At 39.1% G+C, this 22,282-nt stretch overlaps 1 protein-coding gene across 1 annotated transcript in view; it reads left to right on the plus strand.

Moving 5' to 3' along the window:
• The window catches only part of SORCS3 (sortilin related VPS10 domain containing receptor 3), a 586,685-nt gene that overhangs the window by 427,222 nt on the left and 137,181 nt on the right, over positions 1-22,282 (plus strand). The window contains exon 7 of the mRNA XM_072739947.1: positions 15,131-15,249. Within this exon, the coding sequence (XP_072596048.1) occupies positions 15,131-15,249 (119 nt within the window). The remainder of the gene's footprint in view (positions 1-15,130; positions 15,250-22,282) is intronic.

Raw genomic sequence — 22,282 nt, forward strand, 5'->3', positions numbered from 1 at the left:
TACTTCATACAGATTGCAAAGGAAAAAATAAAACTATTATTATCCTCATTGACACAATTTTCTATGTAGAATATCCCAAGAAATCTACAAAAATAAAAAGCTCCTAGAACTAATAAGTAGGCACAAATTCAGTGGAGAAAGGATGCTATTTTTAACAAAAGGTGTTGGAAAAAATTGGGCAGCCATATGGGGAAAAAGTGAAATTCAATCTATGATTTGCAACTATACAAATTTAATTCAAAAATGGATCATATTCCTACATGTAAAATATAAAATTATAAGACATATAGAGAAATGTAGAAGAAAATCTCCATGACCATAAGTTGGCGCCAAGAGAAAAATTGACAAAATAAAGAATTGATAAATAGACTTCACCAAAATTAAAAGCATTTGCTCTGCTGAAGGCACAATGAAGACACAAGGAGAGCATATTTGCAAATTGTATATATATATTTTTTTTAATAATAAATTTATATTTTATTGGTGCTCAATTTGCCAACATACAGAATAACACCCAGTGCTCATCCCGTCAAGTGCCCCCCTCAGTGCCCGTCACCCATTCACCCCCACCCCCCACCCTCCTCCCCTTCCACCACCCCTAGTTCATTTCCCAGAGTTAGGAGTCTTCATGTTCTGTCTCCCTTTCTGATATTTCCTACCCATTTCTTCTCCCTTCCCTTCTATTCCCTTTCACCATTATTTATATTCCCCAAATGAATGAGAACATATAATGTTTGTCCTTCTCTGATTGACTCATTTCACTCAGCATAATACCCTCCAGTTCCATCCACGTTGAAGCAAATGGTGGGTATTTGTCATTTATAATGGCTGAGGAATATTCCATTGTATACATAAACCACATCTTCTTTATCCATTCATCTTTCGCAAATTGTATATTTAACAAAGGACTTATGGCCACAGCATATAAGGGACTTTCAAAACAGCAATAAGAAACATCCCAATTAAAAAAAAATAGGCAAAAATTTAAATAGACCACTTGCCAAAGTAGACGTAAAAATGACAAATAAGCACATATGATGCTCAACATCATTAGATATTAGGAAAATGCAAATTAAAACCATTATAAGATACCAATGCATACCTATCAGAATTGCTAAAATATATAATACTGGTAATACCAAGTACTGGCAAGGATGCAAAACTATTGAGACTCTCATATATTCCTGGTGGGGATACAAAATCACTCCGGAAAAACATTTTAGCAATTTCTCATAAAGTTACATACGCCTTATGATTCAGCTATCTTTCTCCTTCATATTTACCTTAGAGAAATGTTATATTCACACAAAAACATGTACACAAATGTCTGTAGCAGGTTTATTAATAATCATCCAAAACTGGAAATAACCTAAATATCCTTGAATGGATGGATAGATAAACAAGCTATGCTACATCTGTAAGAGAACATAGATGAATTTCAGAGGCATTATAATTAGTGAAATATGTTAGTCTCAAAAGGTTACATACTATATGGTTCCATTTATATGATCATATGGAAAAGACAAAACTATAACAATAGAGAAATAGATCAGTGGTTTCCAGGGTGGGGAAAATATTTCACAGGAAAGCAGCATGATGGAATTTTTCAGAGTGATGTAAATATTTGACTACCTGACTATGGTGGTGGTCGCATAAATCCATATATCTATTAACACTTTAGAACTATAAGCCAAAAAATTGCTGTGTATTAACTGAAAGAAGCTTATGTTGAAAAATAATACTAATACTATATTAGTATTATATATATATATATATATATATATATATATATATATATATATTTAAATGGTGCCTAGCTGGCTTAGTTGGAAGAGCATGCAACTCTTGATCTTAAGGTCATGAGTTCAAACTCCACATTGGATATAGAGATTACTTAAATAAATAAATATTTTTAAAATTATATTGATATAACTTATTGTGAGGGAAAACTAGAATACACAGTTCTTGGCTTCTAGTTCTTATCTTTCCTGATTAATTACTTAACTTCTTGATCCACTTATTTCTTCTTTAATTCAACCAGCATTTATTTAAAATCTGCATATTCTTGTCACTGAGGGGACATAGAGGTGAATGTGGTATTATCTTCACCTCAGGGAAGTTGTAGACTAGCTGGGGAAACAGATAAGGATTTGAGAAATTCTAGCACAATCTGACAGGAACATTCATAGACTTGAAAATATGTTGAGTTACAAATGGGAGTATGGCTAATAGTCTCAGAAAGTTGGGGGGAACTTCTCAGAAAGACAAAACTGTTAAATCTGGCACTTCAAAAATTAGAAAGTATTTATCAGAACATTCTGGATAGAGAGGAGAACCTCACATGTGCCTAGTGTTCACCCATGAAGAGTGGTTTGATTATGGTCCATGGCTGTCAAAGATAGAGGGACAAAAGGCCAGTAAAGGTATGCTGGGGAGTTCCTGTGAAGGAATGGTTAGGTAGCTCCCTGAGCCGTGATCCACATTGGACACCACGCATCAAAGGCCATTTTTACCTTTATAATGGAAAGTTACAATTGTGATTTCCCCAGCTGTGACCTTAGGTAAGGATTGTACTAGACAATAACACTTGGTTGTTTCAAGTTCCTTTTTCTCTGCCTCTTCTGTTTATGTTTCATGTTTAAGCTATAAGTAGCTGGTAGATGAAAAGCTAGCACCCATTCCAGCTTATTTAGACCACAACACTGAGCCCTTCTCCTGATACTGCTATGTCTCCATCTCTGGAGCACAAGGCAGCTTTGCTATGTTTCCCTAAGTCCCTCATCCTGCCCCACTTGGCTCCTGACTCACAAGATAGAGAAGGGGGCTGGTTTGTGTTTGACCTCCTTAATTGGGACAGGGAAGAGGAACAGAGGGTGGCATCTGTGATGAGACCAGTGACATCCTGCACCCTGTATTCCCTAAGGGAGAGTGCATTGGTCAGAGATGCTTATTAGTCACTTGCAGCTCTGTGTCCTGATCTTTTCTTGCCGGTCACTCTGTGCTTGCTGAGGTATCTTGTACTTTCTAACTGCCAAGGCAGGGAGATGGGCCTCAGCAGAGTGCTGGAAGGAGCACACTCTCCAAGCCCTGGCAGAGGGTTAGGCAGTCCTGGAGTGGGGGTAGGCACCAGAATCACTACCATCCCTCCAGCTCTGTCTCTTTGGGGGCCATATTTGCAACTTATGTTTACCCTTTTGAGAAGCAGGGAGAAATGGTCTTATTTTATTTTCTTAAGATTTTATTTATTTATTTGAGGGAGAGAGAAAGCGAGAGAGCGTGAGTGGAGAGGGAGGGAGGAGGGAGAAGGAGAAGCAGACTCCCTACTGAGCAGAGAGCCTGTTACAGGCTCAATCCTAGGACCCCAGGATCATGACCTGAGCCAAAGGCAGACAATTAACTGACTGAGCCACCCAGGCACCCGAGAAATGGTCTTTCAGATATTTATAGGCAAACAAACTGGGAAAATAGAAACCTAGATCTTAATTCCAGTTTTTTTTTTTTTTTCACTGAGAGGCTGTGTTTCCAGGAAGCAACTAAAATTCCTGAGGTTGCTGTCCCCTCATTGTAAAATGAAACAATTAATAATTTACTCATTTTTCTTACTAATTCTTTTAGAGGATATTTTCTGAGCATCTACTGGATGCTAATCATGACATGGATTTCTAGAGATATAAAGAGGGAATAAAACATGGTCTCTGCCCCCAAAGTCTGTATTCTAAAAGGGAATAGGCAGATGAATGACCCGCAGTTCCTGAATAGCTGATAGCCTTGTCGTAGTTATACACAAGACATGTTAGGAACTCAGGAGAGATTACGTCTTTATATTTGGTATATTTGAAGCCAGTTGAAACTTAGATTTTCTAGCCCTTTTGTTTTGTGATTCATATGTTTAAAAGGAAAATAATTCTCTGAGAATCTTACAAGAACTAGTAGAGCTTAGATAATTGTTACTTTTCCTTCCTCTGACTTTCCTTTGTTATTCTACCTTTTTTTTTTTCCATGTTGGAGAGCCTGTTCCTTCATCAGCCTATTTCAGGCCATTTACCCCAGGTTCTGGATCTGCCAATTACTGTTTTGCAAATTACCCTCAAAGGTGCTTTGAGCAGTAAAATTCCATTCTCTGTTTCTTTCCACAGCAGCATAGTTCCTATGGCCATTTCTCTCAACTTCTAGCATTCATGATCCTCTGGCAACCTGTTCCCTGATTCCTGGGATCCACCCCAGAGGTTTTGGGTTAGATGGTCTGCTCTAAGGAGTCTGTGTATTGCTAAGCATGCTCCCGACATGATTTTCATCCAGGTAGCCCACTCACAAACACTGCTTTAGGGATCCCTGACCTCAGATGGTGGTGGGATTACAGCACAACATAGTTATATCCTCATAAGTATGAAGAAAGAGACTTGGTGTTGAAGTCTGGAATTACCCTGCTGTGAAAAATGCAGAGACTGGGCTATCACAGGGCTGGAACAGTGAGAACATATAAGGAGGGCAAACACATCTTTGTTTGCCACCTTTCTTTCCCTTTGCCTCTCAAGACAAAAATCACAATAAATCATAGCTCATTATAAGTGTTTTCCAAGTCAAGATAACTTCCATGTGTCTAAAACCATGTTATATGTTGAGATGAGAGGGAGAGGTTCATAAGTAGTAGAAAAAAAATGGTTTGAAACCCATAAGGATGTTCTGAGAATAGAAACAAGATATGGTTATGAAACAACAATTAAATGTTACTCTGTGTAGTCCCCAGAGCAAGACAGGGATGTGGGCATTCATACAAATAGCAATGTAGAAATGTGTGTTTCCTATTTATTCACTCTCTCACATTCAATCCACAATCCACATTTAGAGGACAGTGGTTCTCAAAACCTAGCATTAGTTATAATCACTGGGAGAATACACACACATACACACAACACGGGGAGGGTGGTCCTGGACATTGGTCCTTTATAAAATTGTCCTAGTGGTTCTAAAATGCAAGCAGGGCTGAAAACCACTTCACCAGATCTGAGCTTCCCCAAATGTAGCATGCATATGAACCATCTGGAGAGCTTGTTAAAACACACATTCCATATACTGATAAGCTCCCAGGTGATGGCTGGTCTGTGGACCCCACTCTGATCAGAACTGCACTGTGCGAAGTTGTGAGGGATATACAGTTAAATAGGACACAACTAGGACTGAGAAGCACACAGGAGAGGGGAGCACAGATAGATACACAGATTGTTACTGTGATATAATGTGCTGAAAGCCACTGATTTCTGATCTCATGAAGAAAGTGCTACAGGAACCCAAAGGTAGGATATCCCAACAGCCAAGGAGACTGATGGCCACACAAAAGAGGCTGTGGTTAAGTTTCATCTTGGGAGATGAGTTGGATTTTCATTTTTTATTTTTTATTTATTTTTTTTTATTTTATTTTTTTTTTTGGATTTTCATTTTTTAATAAAAATTTTTATTTAAATTCAATTAGCCAACATATAGTGCATCATGAGTTTCAGACGTAGTGTTCAATAATTCATCAGTTGTGTATAACACTCAGTGCTCATCACATCTTGTGCAAGATGAGTTGGATTTCCCCAGGAGGATGGTAGAAAGAGGGATGGGGACTTGTGCTGGCCAGTGTGGCAGCCACCTTATCACAAGGGGTTCCTGAGTACTTGAAATGTGCTGTCCAGATTGGGGTGTGGCATGTGTGCAAAATACATACCAGGTTTCAAAGACATGCTATGAATTAAAGGATGGAAAATAGCTCATTGATAATTTTTATATTGATTCTATGTGAAATCATTATATTTTGAATATTTGGGGTTAATAAACTATGTTACAATTAATTTCACTTTTCTATTGACTTTTTAGTAAAGGTTATTTGCAGCTCACATTGTATGTCCGTTGGACAGCGCTACTCTAGACTAGAGGGACTGCAGGTGAGCAGCACAGAGGGTGGCTTTTCTGTACCATATGTGACATCAGCCATCCTTTCTCTCAATCTGGCTCCCAGACACCAGATATAACCCAGTAAAACTAGTCCCTGTTCTTGTTTTGATGTAGGAGTCTTCACTCTAGCCCAGTCTTAGTCCTTCTTTTTGGAAGTCAGACTTCCAGATTAAGCTGAAGCCACTGAATTAGCTGTTGGCCTGGCAGGGCTTCATCAAGGCAAAGCCAGCTAGTTTGGTTAACAACAGTGTGAAACCAATTTCTGCCACGCAGTTCTGGATTCAAATGACTTTGTCTCCCATTGTCTTCTGGAAATCATTTTTCTTAGAATGTCCCCTGTGAATTCTCCCTACCATTACCCCCTTTCTGACACACTCTTAACCAACTGAGCTACCTAGGCGCTCATTGGGGTACTCTTTTTTAAAAAAGATTTTATTTATTTATTCATGAGAAACACAGAAAGAGAGAGGCAGAGACATAGGCAAAGGGAGAAGCAGGCTCCATGCAGGGAGCCCAATGTGGGACTCGACCCCAGGACTCCAGGATCATGCCCTAAGCCAAAGACCGACACACTCAACCACTGAGCCACCCAGGCTCTCCCTGGGTACTCTTAATTGTTCACTGAACTGAGACCTGACTCACTGTAAATTTTACTCCACAGTAACACCTTTGTTAGTATCCTCCATCCAAAAGAATTGGGTGTCAATAGAAAGAGCATCATCTTGGTGCCATAGGGTTGGGTTGAAGAATTAACTCAGTCACCTAGAAGCTATTAGACCTTGGAGAACTTTCTCTTTTTTTAAGATTTTGTTTATTTATTCATGAGAGACACAGAGAGAGAGGCAGAAACATAGGCAGAGGGAGAAGCAAGCTCCCTACAGGAAGCCCCATGTGAGATTTGATCTCCCAATCCTGGGATCACACCCTGAGCCGAAGGCAGACACTCAACTGCTGAGCCACCCAGGTGTCCCCCTTGGAGAATTTTCTTAACCTTTCTGTGATCCTTTATCTTCCAGTGCTTTATATACTTGAAAAAAATAACAAATATAAGAAACATTTTTATTAGTTATTAGTTTTTTCATCAATGGGCTAACAGGTGTTATTGTAGAGTAAGATTCACAGTGAGTTAGATCTCAGTTCAGTGAACAATTAAGAGTACCTCAAGGGGCGTTGAGTAGCTCAGTTGGTTAATTGTCTGATTCTTCATTTGATCTCAGGGTTGTGAGATCAAGCCCTGCATTGGACTCAGCACTCAGTGTGGAGTCTGCTAGAGATTCTCTTTGTCCCTCTGTTCCTCCCTTTTCTTGTGCTCTATAAATAAATAAGTAAGCAAGTAAGTAAATAAAATCTTTAAAAAAAGAGTATCCCAGAATGGCAAGGGCTACTGTATGAAGTAATAAGTTTCTCTTCATTAGAAATTTTCAAGCATAAACTATCTGAACATATCATAGTGACGTTGTAATAAGTGAACCTGGATATAGGCAGAAAGTTTTTGACATCTAGGCACCCTTGAAATTTCTAGAATCAAAACCTGTAGCACATATGCCACAATTTCTTGTCCCGGTGCCATCATTACCTGTCATTAATCAATCACTGCACTTTCTCACTGAGCCAAGATAAAGTCCAGCATTTCTTAATAGACTCCAGAGAGTCATAAGTAATCAAATGGGCTTGGCACACAAGGCAAAACTATTAATACTACTGCCTAAACTTTGGGTTCTAGACACACAGAATATTGACTCTTAAAGAGCCTTGGATTATTGACTAGTTCAGTAATCTTAAATTGTCTAACTCCAAGCTCTAGCAGTGTTCTAAGAATTCAGAGGCCAAGATGGGGATGGAGTGTGGGGTTAAGTCAGCAGGATTGCAGAACTCTTGACATCCATTCAACTAGAGCAGATACACTAAAATACACTTTCTGTATTGAGAATATAGAATTATCTTTAATAAAAGGTTTCAGGGTTTTCTTTTTTTTTAAGTTGAAATAGAAAAATTGAATCACTTTCAAAAAAGCACTAAAATGTGTAACAATTTTCCCAATGTCACATAGATAACCAGGGACAATGACTGAACAAGAACATGGGTTCCAGTCTAATTCTCAGACTGACTTTTCTTCCATGGTTCAAATACATAATGGTTGGGATAGTTGGTTCTGGTGTCAATATGCCTGCATATCAATCCCAGCTCTGTCATTTCCTGGAAGCTGTGAAACTCAGGCAAATCACTTGTTGTGCCTCAGTTTCCTCATCTATGAAATGTGGATGATAATAATTTTAACTCCTTATTGGATTGTTGCCAGAATTAAATCAGTTGATACATGTAGCTCCTGCAATACTGGAAGACAGAGTGCACATTCAAAAATGTTACTTCTTATTGTTTTCATCATCATCATCATTGTTGTCCTCATTGTCATCATACTCATCATCATTGTCATCATTGTCATTGTCATCATCATTATTGTCTCACTGTCATCATTCTAGCATCATTGTCACTGTCATCATTGTCATGTCATTATTGTCATCATTGTCATATCTGTGATCATCATTGTCATTATTGTCATCACTGCTATTATCATCATCATTGTCATTGTCATCACCATTATCATTGTTATTATCATCATTGTCCTCATCATTCTCATCATCATCCTCATCATCATCTAGTCATCATTATCATCATTGTCATCATCACTGTTATCATCACTATTATCATCTATTCATCATTGTCATTATCACTATCATCATCACCTAGTCATCATATTCAGTCAGGGTCAGTTTATTTGGCAATTGGAGTGAAAGGAGTCTTGAATGCACTATCAGGAGTCCTAAGATACTCAAGATCACCGTGACTTGTAAATATCTATAACTACCAGATTCCCCCTGTGCCTTAAGAAAGCAGGAGACACTAGAATTCTCCTTTGGGCAATTAGAAGTTTCACAAAAACTCTACATCCATAAGCATAATAGGCAGGAATGGAAGCTAACTTTTTAAATTATTTGATTTGGTTTTGGTACCTATTAGGTCTCGAGAGCTATATAGGCATTTGCAGCAGTGTGATGTCCTGCACACAGGTAAGCCCCACTCCTAAATCAAGGAAAAGGAGGCTTATGGAAGCTAAATAACTTTTCAAAGTTTCCTGGAATCTGCTGGGTTTTACTTATTTGTATCACAGAGTTAATATTATTATTCAAAATAAATAACTCCTGGGTATTTCTCTAAGAGAAGACCCAAGAAGATGATTTGCTTTTTGTTCACAATTTTAATGTACTTTTTCAAATTTTGACAACATATGTATTACCCAAAGGGATAGGAGTTGAGTGAATTATGGAAAGTTTCTTTCTCTGAGGTGGCAAGAGGCCAGATGGCTAGGATAGTTTGAATATTTAGTACTCTCAAAGGCAAACCTTTACAAGTCACAATATCATTCAACATAACAAAAAAAATTTATGTTTTTAATGTAACTCAATTAACCAGCATTTATTGGGGCTTTGTAAAGTTAGCTTGGGAGGCAAACAAAAATGACTAAGACTTTATTCCTGTTTCTAAGGAGGTGACACTTGGAAAAGTTTGACAGAGAAAGAAATACTGGATGTAGATGAATGAGAAGCTTGCCTTGCTGGATGGGTGAAGTTAGAGGCTGCCTCCCTAGGCCCTACAGAACTCCTGGCAAAAATATAGTTCCTTAGGAAGAAAAGAAGGCTAAGGATGCCACATTATCTCCTTCGTTCTCTCTGTGCATATTCCCCAGGTCTCAGATCTTCCTTTGTCCAGTGCAGAACCCAAGGCAACGTTCACTTGTGAATATCCCATGTCCCTCACTGGTCTTGGATTCTTCTGAGAATGTTCTCTGCTTGCTGAACTTCAGGGAGTGCCTGATACCCACAGTATCACTGTATACCTTGACCCAACACAAAAATGAATGAATCAGTTAAAGACCACCCCTTCTCTCTGTGCGAGACCTTTGGCCCAACATCTGCTATGTGGGAAGGCATCAAGGCTGGGTGCCCTAGGGAGACGCCCTTCGCTAAGGGGTCTGCTAGTGCTAGAGCTAATTCAAACAGGGCTAGATATTTTGAAAGTTACTGAGTAGATCCTTCTATTCACACTGCGGGGCACAAAGCCTTTGACTTTTGGCTTTTCTAAGTGGAGCAGTGAGTACACCAGCTCTTCAAAATGCATTAGGAAGACATTTGACATTTAGAAATACATTCATCATCAGGGTAATGATTGACTCTCAACCACAGGGGAAATCACTCTCTAATTTTCTTACAGAGATATCCAAATGAGTTCTTCACTCAATCTGGTCTTTCTAGTTTTTCATTTGAGAACGTTTCGAAGGAAAATATAGAAAATAAAAGTTTGTGAGTATGGATTAATCAAACTTAATCCATTAACATGTGATTATACAGTGCCTTACATGAGCTTTGCCTATATAAAAGATCATTGTAGTTTTCACTCCCTTTCTAGGAATTCCCTTCTCATGGACTATTCCATCTTGGTTAAATACAGAAGTTGCCACCTCCATTAGGTCCTCCTTGGTTATTCCAGCTCAAACATATTTTGTTTTCTGTTTTTTGTCTGCACACCCAAAGCACTTCAATAAATTAAACAGTGATATAGATTTGGAATATGACTTTACTAGTAGGACCTGTAGTATGGTGCTTTAATTCTCCATAGTCAAATAGAACATTAGTTTTATTATTTGAAGGTATGAGAGATACTGAGTGTTAAATTTCCTTCTCTTTTCAACAAAGAGGTAACATATAACAACAAAGAGGTAACATATACTAATCTTTTAAAATGTATCTAACAATGTGTTAAAGCATTTTTTCATACATAATCTTATTTAATCCTGATCACAGTCCTTGGAGGAAAATGCTAACTCATGAACATTTCACAGATGAAGAGCTGTGCTCCTTAGTTAAGGGTGATCAGCAAGTAGTGGGTTCAGGACTTGAACTCAGCCCATTCTAGCTTCAGAGGCTTTGCTCTTAAACACTATGTTATACTCAAGAGCCAGACCTCTGCCATTTTATCAGACATCTGGTATTATTAAAGGAAAATAAAAGGACCACAGGTGTTAGAAGCCTCGTTTGGGATTCAAGTTAAATGACAAATGTCTTACAGTTTCATCTTCGAATCTCCGTGACTGTATTTGGCCTCATTTCAGGATAATGTCCAAAGCCCAAATTTGAGAGCTTTCAGAAATGTGAGTTCCTTGGTGTCCTCTGCTCACCTTTGACACCTAGAGTCCTTTGTCACCCTCAGTCACTTCCATCTGGTGGCCAGGTCTGCCTGGTAATTTACTCCCCCCATCTCCCCCATTCTGGGTTGTCACCAGGCAGTGGGTGTCATAGTACTTACTATCATGTCACTATGTTTTAAACAATTTAAAAGAATTGAGACTTCTAATGTCTGAGTCCAGATAAAGACTACAAGGCCCCTGAATTTTAAGTGGATTTGAAAAATTCATTTTAGAGCTGCTTTCCTGTTAAATTGGACCTTTCATTCCATGCTGGGCAGTTGCAAGCAGGGGGAGAGCCAAAAAGTAGGATGAGTTTGGCAGAATAGCTCACCTGCTGTGGGCCAAAGTTTAGGTAGGTTTTGATTTTGTTTGGGGTGGCCTTAAATACACTTGATTCTTTTTTTTTCAAAGTGTCCAAATGTGAGAGTGAATAGTAAATAGACAGGGGAAAATGAGCCTGTGTGGGGGGACAAACAGATGTCCTCCTGTGTGTACCTTTGATTAGCTGTATAAGGAGTTTTCTGAGACACTGGCTGGCAATAAGGAAGCAGGTTGTCTTGTCAACACTTGTGTTTCTTTATATGTATTTACTACAGCTTTTCCCTGGGTTTTAGTGCCTTATTCTAGGAGAAAATTACTAAGGCTTTGTGGATCCAAGAGTATTCCTGGTGGGCAGGCCACATGCTGCACGGCACAGCCTGGGCTCCTTGCCTTCCCTTGCCCTCTCAGCCAGCAGTGGAAAGCCAGCCCACTCTTGGCTTTCTCTGCAAACAGAGACAAAGGGAGGAAGGCACAGGCGGGCCCTGCTTACAGAATGGTGAACAAGCTGGTCTTGCTTATGGGTCAGGAAAGAGTGGGAAAAGGGTTTATGTCTTCTCTGGAGAGGTAGGTGGGAACCAAGTTACAGAATAGAGATGGGAAATGAGTGGCTCCTGGGGCTTGTTTGGTTGTAGACTTGTTTTGTTTGGCTTTACAGTGTTTGGCCTGCACCCTGTTTTAAATTTAAAATAGCCATCATTTTAAAAATGATTGCATTTATTTGAGAGAGAGGACGAGCACACACACACAGGCGGGGGAGGAGCAGAGGGAGAGGGACAAGTAGACTCCCTGCTGGGCATGACTGCAGATGGAGGGCTCCATCCCATGACCCTGAGATCAGAACCTGAGCTGAAATCAAGAGTTGGATGCTTAACCGACTGAGCCACCCGCAGGCCCCTAGCCATCAATTTTTTAAAAAATCAGACAATTTCACACCTAAAAAAGTAGGGACAGTTAGATTGATTACAAAACACCAAATCTCTTATTCCTACACATCAAGCTGGACAGTGAGCAGCTTCTCCTTGAAGAGACCTGCGTCAGCCATTTTGCTGTAGTCCCCACCACTCCACAGTGATCCCCGACCCGAGGCCATGTGCCAGCTGCCATTTGCCATACTCAGTTCATTTTACCCCTACCCATCATCTGTCTTGCTCCTTAGGCATTTGATTTTATTAAGCTTCTTGTAAAAAGCCTTCTGTTCTACAGGAGGATGTCTGGGCTTTGTCCCAGGGCACTCAGAACTGTTTGGAAGCCAGGAGAAAGAAGCTCAGATTTCAGTGGTAGAGATGACTCTGGCTCCTTGCCTTGGGCCTGTCCAGTTTTGGGTCCATCCCACACATTCAGGCCAGTGGTGAGGTAGATGCAACAAGCCACACAGATGGGCAGCACTTGTCCCAGGCTGGTGGCAGGGCTTGTGGAGAGAAGGGGAGAGACTCTGGAAGCGCTTCAGGAGCAGCATTGTCAGGGCTAAGAACTGGCTGGGTTATTTGGCACCTGGAGGCAAGAAAACCGGAAGGGGGCACTTGAGTGGCTCAGTGGTTGAGCATCTGCCTTCGGCTCAGGTCGTGATCCCAGGGTCCTGGGATCAAGTCCCGCATCAGGTTCCCCATGAGGACCCCGCTTCTCCCTCTGCCTGTGTCTCTGCTTCTCTCTGTGTGTCTCTCATGAATAAACAAATAAAATCTTAAAAAAGTAAAAAGAGTGAAGAGGCTTGTGCTTGTGGGCAGATGATATAAATGCTGACGGAGAGAAGGATGTTGGTGTTTGACATGCTCTAAGTAAGAATGCCAACAAAAATAGACTTTGTTCAGCTATGGATGCTCAGGAAGCAGGAATATAACACATAATGAATTCATTTCTTACCCAACTATGTTTCTTTATTAAATGAACATAATGTTTATAAATAAATGTGTGAAATAGCTAGCCACAGATAATGTGAGTCACCTCCTAGGCAGCAGGTCCTCTTGAATATAAGATCTGTCTCACTCACTGCTGTCTCCCTAGTACCTGAGCAATTCCCAGTATGTTTTGTGTGCACAAGACTCATTGAAACCATTGGTAAATTAATTAATTAAGGAAAAACAGGAATAATTTTAAGTACTTGTGTTTTAAACTCAATTGTTATAAATTTTTGCTTAGTTAAGACTTTTGCCTTTATCTCCACTGCCTGTGAGCTCCTCTGCTGGAGCCCATGACATCTATGAACACCTGGGCGCACATTCCAGGGAACAGTCCCATTAGATACATGTCATAATGTATGTGGTTTTGGGTGATAACAAAGACTCCTCTGCTTTTAATATCAAAATAATTCCTAACTTTTCATTTTGGCCGCTTACACTTTTTAAATACTGTTCAGTTAAAACCATTTTGAAAGCCAGTGTGCACACAGATTTCTTTACAGAGACTTACCTGTACTTTTTGCTTAAGGAGCAAATAACTGAGTGGATTGTCTTTCTTGGATGACCCTCAGGTCAGCATCAAAGTGCATTTTATAGTCAAAGATTTTCCCATTCAGCTACAGCTTCTGCCATCATGTTCCTGGGTAGCTTGAGGGGCTGTTCACCTACTGAGATCTTCAGAAGATTTGACAAGTAATGATACAACTTTTATAGATTTTATACAAGTAATAGGTGAATACATTCTTATGGCAAAAATAATAAAGATGTATATTATATAAAAAGCAAAGATCCCACTTTAACACTTTCTCCTCCAGTCCATTCTTTTCCCCTGCAAGTAATCATAGCTAATTTGTATGGGTTCCTTTATGCACAAGGGTGCCTGGGTGGCTCAGTTGGTTAAGCATCCAACTCTTGATTTCAGTTCAGGTTATGATCTCGGGACTGTGAGATCAAGCCCTGCATCAGGCTCCCTACTCAGCATGGAATCTGTTTGAGATTCTCTCTCTCTCTGCCCCTCCCCCTGTTCATGCTCTCTTTCTCCAAAATAAATAAATAAATAAAAATAAATAAATAAATAAATAAATATTTTTAAAAACTTTTTTTTTTCTGTGTACAGTGGCACAAACCTATACATTTATAAAGACAAGGCTTTTTGGGACATGAAATGTATCCTACTATTATACTGGCAAATACTTTGTCAAAGGTTATTTGAAAAGGAACAGAAATCTTAGAGAAATCATGTAATGTGTCTGTATCTACTTAGTTCTTTTAATTGCAACTAGCACTCTGTAATATGGGCACCTTGGTTTATTGAAATATTCAGGGACATTTAGCCTTTTTCTGATTTTTCACTACTATGAACAATGCCACAATGAGCATCTTTGCCCTTGACTCTTTGGGAGAATATTTGAGTATTTCTCTAGAAGACATTGCTTGCATTAGAATAGCTGATGTAAGATATGCACATTTAAAATTCTGGTAGATATTTCCGATTTGTTCTTCCAGAAAGCTACACCAGTTTACCCCTTTGACATAGGATGTAAGATTAACTCTTTCCTCACTCCCTTGCCTCATCTAGGTATTGCCTTTAAAAAAAATATTACAAGTTTTGTGAACACGAATGAAATCTCATTGTTTTAAACTGCATCATTGGTTTCCTATGAGGCAGAGCCTTGGATGCTGATGAGAGCTTTGTGAACATTTCCCCATGTGTTTAAGTGTTGCTCTCCCATTTCAGATGCTCACTACCTCACCTGCAGGATCCAAGAATGCGCTGAGACCACTCGGAGTGGGCCTTTTGCCCGCTCCATTGACATCAGTTCCCTGGTTGTTCAGGATGAATATATCTTCATTCAGGTGAGTCCAGAAAATGCAGTCAGTGGTTGAGAGGGGAGGCTTAGGTGAAGTTGGGAAAATGAAGGCGGCCTTCCCACAGTTGTGAAGATGTGGAGCTGGGGTGTGGGCTCTCCTTTGCTTTGGCGATCTGTTCTCTGTGGGGGGACGAGACGTCTGGTGAAAGGTGAAGGTGTTATGGGTCACTGTCATGTACAGGGATCTTTAGTGGCCCCCTGAACCCTCAGTTGGGTTGCTGTCTTATTATACCAAAGGGGTATTAAAATGACCAGTATTGGGCTAGGGTTTGGAGGTTACTTAGAACCACATCTCCAGTGGGATCTGACTTTAAGTAATTTATCTTATATAATTAAGATATAATTATATTAAACTTATAATTTAAGTTCCTTTCCATTTCTATCCAAAGTCTAACATGGGAATGAGAATCCCCAAGAAATGAGGCAGGTCTAGGATTTTCTTTCTAAAAAAAAATCTATAACTCACTAAATTTTGGCCTCCCTTTTCAGTGCTGACTACTCCCTGATATATCCCAAGTCCAAAATCCTATGCTCCCAAGAACTCTTGAGTCACAGAGAAAACTAGGTGTGACTTATTTATAGATAGGCAAGGGAAGCCTTGTATTAGGTGTTGAGTTTCACTGGAAGGAGATGCTAAGAAGAGTAAAAATGAGGAAAAACAAAAGGTGATATTCCATCAAGTGACTTAGAGTGTGTGTGTGTGTGTGTGTGTGTGTGTGAGAAAGAGAGAGAGAGAGAGAGAGAGAAATCGAACTTGACCTTTGGCAGCAGCCTTCATCTCCCCCACTCTGCCTTCCACCCTTCTGTTGTCAGTTCCTTTGCACACTGTTTCCTAGAGGACCCTTGATCTTTGGAATCTCCTAGAGTTTGCTCAGACCTAAGCTCCAGAATGACTTTCTCTGCCCCACTCCCAGTGTTTCAGTCCAGATCAGCCTCACTTCCCCTGTGTTGGGTGTGCCTCACTTCCTCTGAAGGAAGGGCAAGGGCAGCTGCAAGGGCATCTGTTTTTGTCTGCCTCTCCTCTAGCGCGTGGACTATTAGGAATCATTACTTAAATCTTAGTGGATTTGTTTTCTTTCTAACTTGCACTTTATACCCTCTTAGGATAGGGACAATATTTTATACACACATTTTACTTCTCATTCTTGGCCCTGACAAGAAGCCTTTGCAAATCCAGGGTGCTCAGTGACTACTTGTTGTATTGATAGATTGTAGATGGAGGAGTTACTTCTTTTTAAAAATTAGTTGTGTAGACTTTTGAGGTCTTGAGCTAACCACTTAAAAACCAGCTTGAAGAAGGAAGGGAAAGAAAAGTCTTTGCGGCTTGAGAAAAATCCGTGTTTCTTAGTTTAAGTAAAAGCCAGAATCTCAGAATTTTTTTTTTTCTCCTAAATCTTGGGAGTCAAAACTGTGGAAGGAGCCTCAGTGTCCAGCAAAAGATGAATGGATAAAGAAGTTGTGGTTTATGTATACAATGGAATATTACTCAGCCATGAGAAATGACAAATACCCACCATTTGCTTCAACGTGGATGGAACTGGAGGGTATTATGCTGAGTGAAGTAAGTCAATCGCAGAAGGACAAACATTATATGGTCTCATTCACTTGGGAAATATAAATAATAGTGAAAGGGAATGGAAGGGAAGGGAGAAGAAATGGGTAGGAAATATCAGAAAGGGAGACAGAACATGAAGACTCCTAACTCTGGGAAATGAACTAAGGGTGGTGGAAGGGGAGGAGGGCGGAGGGTGGGGGTAAATGGGTGACAGGCACTGAGGGGGGCACTTGACGGGATGAGCACTGGGTGTTATTCTGTATGTTGGCAAATTGAACACCAATAAAAAATAAATTTATTATTAAAAAAAATCTTGGGAGGTCATCGGCACTATTATTTCCTTATTCATGAGTAATTATTGAACATGTGCATGCAAAATAAACAGTATTAGGTACAATTCTTGGGTTTTCTCTAGCTTTGGCCCTTGGCCTGCTTCTCTCTGTCCCTGGCACTCATTGTCTGGGAGATCCTATGGTCTTAAGTACCATCTCCATGTTCTTTTTTATTTATTTGAGAGGAGGAGAGTAGAGAGGCAGATGGAGAGGAAGAGACAGACTTCCCACTGAGCAGGGAGCTCAAGGGGGCTCGATCCCGGACCCAAGATCATAACCTGAGCCAAAGGCAGACCCTTAACTGACTGAGCCACCCGGACAGCCCCCTCGCCATGTTCTAATGACTCTCAAGTCAGGGAGTTGTGACCTCTGCCCTGTACTACAGCTCTTTATGTCTAATAGTCATCTTGATATCTCTACTTGGATGTTCCACAGCTAAAATAAAATCAGCATGTCCTCCTTGAACCTGACACACTGGTGGCACTACCCTCTACCAGATTTAGTGAATCCAAGCCCCTGCAGTTATCACCCTTAGTTATTTCTCAAATGTTTCCTTTCATTCCATTCCCATTGCCATGGTCCCAGGCTAAGGCTTTATTATTTCTTTAACTGTATTTGATTTTTTCATGGTAGAAGCACAAAGATGATTTATGAATTTACCAATCTGATTGCCCTTTACTTAATGCTAATACTGCATATAATGATGAACATGGCAGAATCGTTTCTGGGAAACGACTTAGAATTTAAAATGTTCAGATTTCGTAAAATTCATTTTTCCTTTTATTGCATAAAGTTTTCTGTAATTCTGCCGGCAGACATCCAGATTTTTTTCTATTATGAAATATCTTTTATTATTATTAGACTGACAGCCATTAGAAGTTTTTTCTTTAATAAGCATCAATTTTTATTTTGTTTGAAGGAGATAGGAGTTCCCATTAGTCAATAAAGTTTTATTGATTGCCTGCTACATTTCAGGCCCCTGTTCTAAGAGCTGAGGTTAAGACAGTGAACATAATAAAGTTCCTGCCCAAGTGGTGTTTATATTTACAGGGAAAATGTATATGTAAGATATATTTCCATATAGACATAGATATGAAAGACTGTAAAGAGTAGTGGTTGAGACCCTGTAGTTTGGAATCCAATAACCCATATTGATTCTGACCTCAGCTGGCCACACTTCAGCTGGGTGACCTTGAGCTATACTACATTTATTTGACTCATCTATAAAAAGGGAATAATTACGGTACTCACTTCATGGGTTGCTGGGCAGATTCTATTTGTTTATTACGTCTGTAAAGTGCCAAAACAATGCTATGTAAATGTTGCTCTCTATCTTTCTATCTATCTTGTACTGTCATCTGTCTATCTACAAAATATATCAGATGATGATAATGCTCTGGCTGAAAATTCATGAAGAATGTGAATGTTAGATGTCTGTTGGTATTGCTGTTTCATTTAGGATGACCTGAAAAGAACTCATTTGGTGTGTAGTGATCTAGGAGAGGGTGGCAGAAGTCAGCAGTCAGAGGGGGACATAGAGCCAGTTGTGTTGGGCCCTATAATGTCTTGATCCCCACGGCATGGGGTGAATAAGTAAAGATTTGAGGCTGGCTTTAGGAGCAGAGGTAATGGGGAACCCAGGGCTGAGGATATAAGTTGGAAGGATGTCAGCATATAGTCATTAGTTTTGAATTGCAAAATTGAAGTCACCCAGGGAGTAAGTACAGACAGAAATGAGGAACAATGCAAACACTAGGGCACAGAGTACCCTAATATTAGGGAGATGAGAAGGAGTAAGTGAGACCTAGATGCAGAGTTTAGAGATAACCACATGAAGACCTAGGGCACTAGATCCCACAGGGCCTCGAAGGCTGTTTTAAGATTTTTTTTTGTAAACCATGAGAGCAATGGGAAGCATGGAATAACAATGCCCCAAATAATGCGAAAGGCCAATAGTCTTGAGAAAAACATGCAATTTCATCAACCACCAAATAAACGGAGATGAAATGCTATTATTTGTAACTATCAATTGGCTAAGTTTAAAATAAAGGAAAAGCATGTCAGTGGATTATGCATGAACAACTGCACATACAGCAGGTACAGTTGTGTGTTGTTCAGGCAGCAGTAGCTAACGAGTCCTTTCCTTCTCGTAGGTGATACTGGCCTTTTGCATTGATCAATCTGATATGTCTTAATTCTGACAGTGTATGCTTAGTTTTTAGTTAATATTGCTTCTTTTTAAAGATCTGTTTTCCTTGCTTTTTTTTTTTTTAAAGATTTTTTTATTTATTCAGAGAGAGAGAGAGAGAGAGGCAGAGACACAGGCAGAGGGAGAAGCAGGCTCCATGCAGGGAGCCCAACATGGGACTCGGTCCCGGGTCCCCAGAATCATACCCTGGGCTGCAGGCGGCGCTAAACGGCTGTGCCACCGGGGCTGCCGTTTTCCTTACTTTTCTGCTTCTGTGTTTCTTTGATAATTTTGAATATTTGTTCTAGCTACTTTATGAATATAATAGCGAATCTTCTATTTTGGGGTAATATCTATTGATTTCCTCTTGTGAGCAAGGATACAATTAATGGATTTCCATGCATTTCTCTTTCTTTACTTCTCTCTTAAATTCCTTCCCCTGATTTTGGTTGGCCATATTATAACTCTTGGTTTGCATTTCTATCTGAAAATATGATTCTTTTAGACTTAAGTATTTTATGAAGCAGGGCCGAACAAAGGTAGAAAAATAGTTTATGTTAATGATCTATATCCAACTCCAGTTTTGTTAATTAAATCATTCAAAGCATTTGCATTCTGCTGTGAACCATCGTTTCTGCATTTATTTTTATTATAGTTTATAGGTAAATCTACACCCTTTACTATAGTTTTCCTATTTATTTCTTGGTTGTCTGCAGTTTATTCTTTAGTAATGTTTTCAAGAAAGGTAAATTCTTGAATGTTGAAAATATATTTATCTCTCCTTTTAGGCTATAAAATGCATGTGTCATTTGCTTTCTGTGAGAACCTTGCTTCATTAACTTACTAGAAGTTACCATGTCAGGCCAGTCCGATATTTTCCCTTTTAGATGTCTTAATTTATTTTGCCCTTGATGCCTTAAAGTCTTTTTTTAAAAAATATATTTAAATATTGTTTACTTTGTGGTTGATCACACTGTGTCAGTTCCTTTTCCTGAAATATAAGTCTCATTCAGTTGGTTCAATTTCTCCTTCCTTTTTAATTTCTCAAAAGTTTCTGATTTATATTTTGAAATATGTAGTTTATTTCAGTTTCGTTATTTTGGCTCCTATCCTCTAGGACACTTAGGATATGTGCAGGAAAAGCAAAGGATGTCATCATTTTTTCTCTCCTAATCAGCTTTAACTCCCTGAGCAAAGTGATATTTAAAAAAAAAAAAAAAAAAAAAAAGTCTTACCTACATCATCCATGCAAAAGTATTTAGCAGAGTGTACAGGCTCTTTTTTGCATTTTTTTGCTGCTACTATACTTCTTTCCTGAACTTTGCCAGCTTATATTTTATTACTTTTTGTTACCTCAACATTATCTACCCTTAGCTCTTGTATTTTACTTTGAATTTTTCTCTTACAGAAGTGATCTCTTCATCATACAGATCATTTTTAATCATAGCAGTATGGTCACAATTTTCATTTGTTTCATGGAAGCAATTTTTGTTCTGTGTCTCCTATTTGTTTTTTCTGTCCCTTTCCCTCTCTTATTTGCTGTATTATTTTATGATTCCTATGCTATTTTCTTTTGTCTTTATGTTTTTAACCATTACTTATTTTTTTCATGACATGAGCTCTTCTTCCTGGAAAGACTATTTGAGGAGGTTCCTCTTGGTGATAGACCAGAGCTCTGTTTTAGCTTAATGAGTATCTTCTTTGTTTCTCAGTGAGGTTTCACATAACTCAAGATAGTTGGTCTATGAATGGATTCTTCGCATAAGGTAAAACTGCCTGGCTGCTTCTTCATCCAGCTGCACCTCTCCAGCATCTTGTCACCACTCAGTTCCCAGACTAAACTCACTGCCAACTCCTGGGCCATCATTACTTGGTTCCAAATAATAGATTGTTAGTTTTGCTCCTTATGAAGTATTTTCTTTAGAGAATGCTATTTCTCTAGCTTGATCCAAGATTAGTAGCTATAGGCATTTTTGCCCTGGTGCCTGTCTGTATCCTGTTTGTTCTTCCCCGATTTGGCTTCCTTTCCATATATATTGTATTACAGGGTTAGATTTTCATTGAATATAGAATTTGTATTTTTATTTCTTGTTTTTCATGTTGCTCCAGGGTGATTTATGAGAGGAAAAAGGAAGCACCATTATTACTTGGCTATTTAAAATCATTTATAAACCTTTATCATGTATTTTCTGAAATGTCGCAATAGCTTGCTAACTGATTTTTCTTGTTCCTAGATCCCCCACCCCCAATTCATTCACAGCACTACTTCCAAAGTAATTTATTTAAAACAAAAATCAATGTTTCTGCCTTCAGCAGCTGCTCATCATCTATAGGTTAAAATCCAATTTCCTTAACATTACCCACAAGGTCCTACATGATCTGGATCCTGCATACTCCATCAGCTTCATGGGAATTCCTTAACCACTATGGCTCCCTGTATACCTTCCTTGTTATATTTTACCCTTCCAAAAACAATAAACCCATTCAGTATCCATGCATACACCATGTCATTTGTTGCCTAACATGCCTTTCTTGCATGAAAAATTTCCACCTGCTTGGAATGTGCCTTTATTAGACAAACTCATCCTTAGGTTCAACTTAGGCATTTCTGCCTGTAGACAGTCTTCCCTGATATTCTTAATCAGGATTGCACCAAGCTTCTTTGCTGACTACTTATCCATGTGTATTATGTTTCCCTAGCCAGGTCTGTAAACTTTAAGAGGAACAAGACTATGTCTTATTCATCATTGTTTCTCCTACACTTAGCATAATGACTGGTACTCAATAAATGTTTGTTGAACTGAACTGAACTGAAAAGATAAGACACTGTCTTTATTCTCAGGGAATGCAGTTAGTTATCTTTTTAAAGCAATGGAATCTTGTTTCTCCAACTAACAATATAAGACAACTTAGGGTAATTGGCAATTGTTCACTGCACAAGAAA

Source organism: Vulpes vulpes, chromosome 15, assembly GCF_048418805.1.
Source record: "Vulpes vulpes isolate BD-2025 chromosome 15, VulVul3, whole genome shotgun sequence".
Taxonomy (NCBI): domain Eukaryota; kingdom Metazoa; phylum Chordata; class Mammalia; order Carnivora; family Canidae; genus Vulpes; species Vulpes vulpes.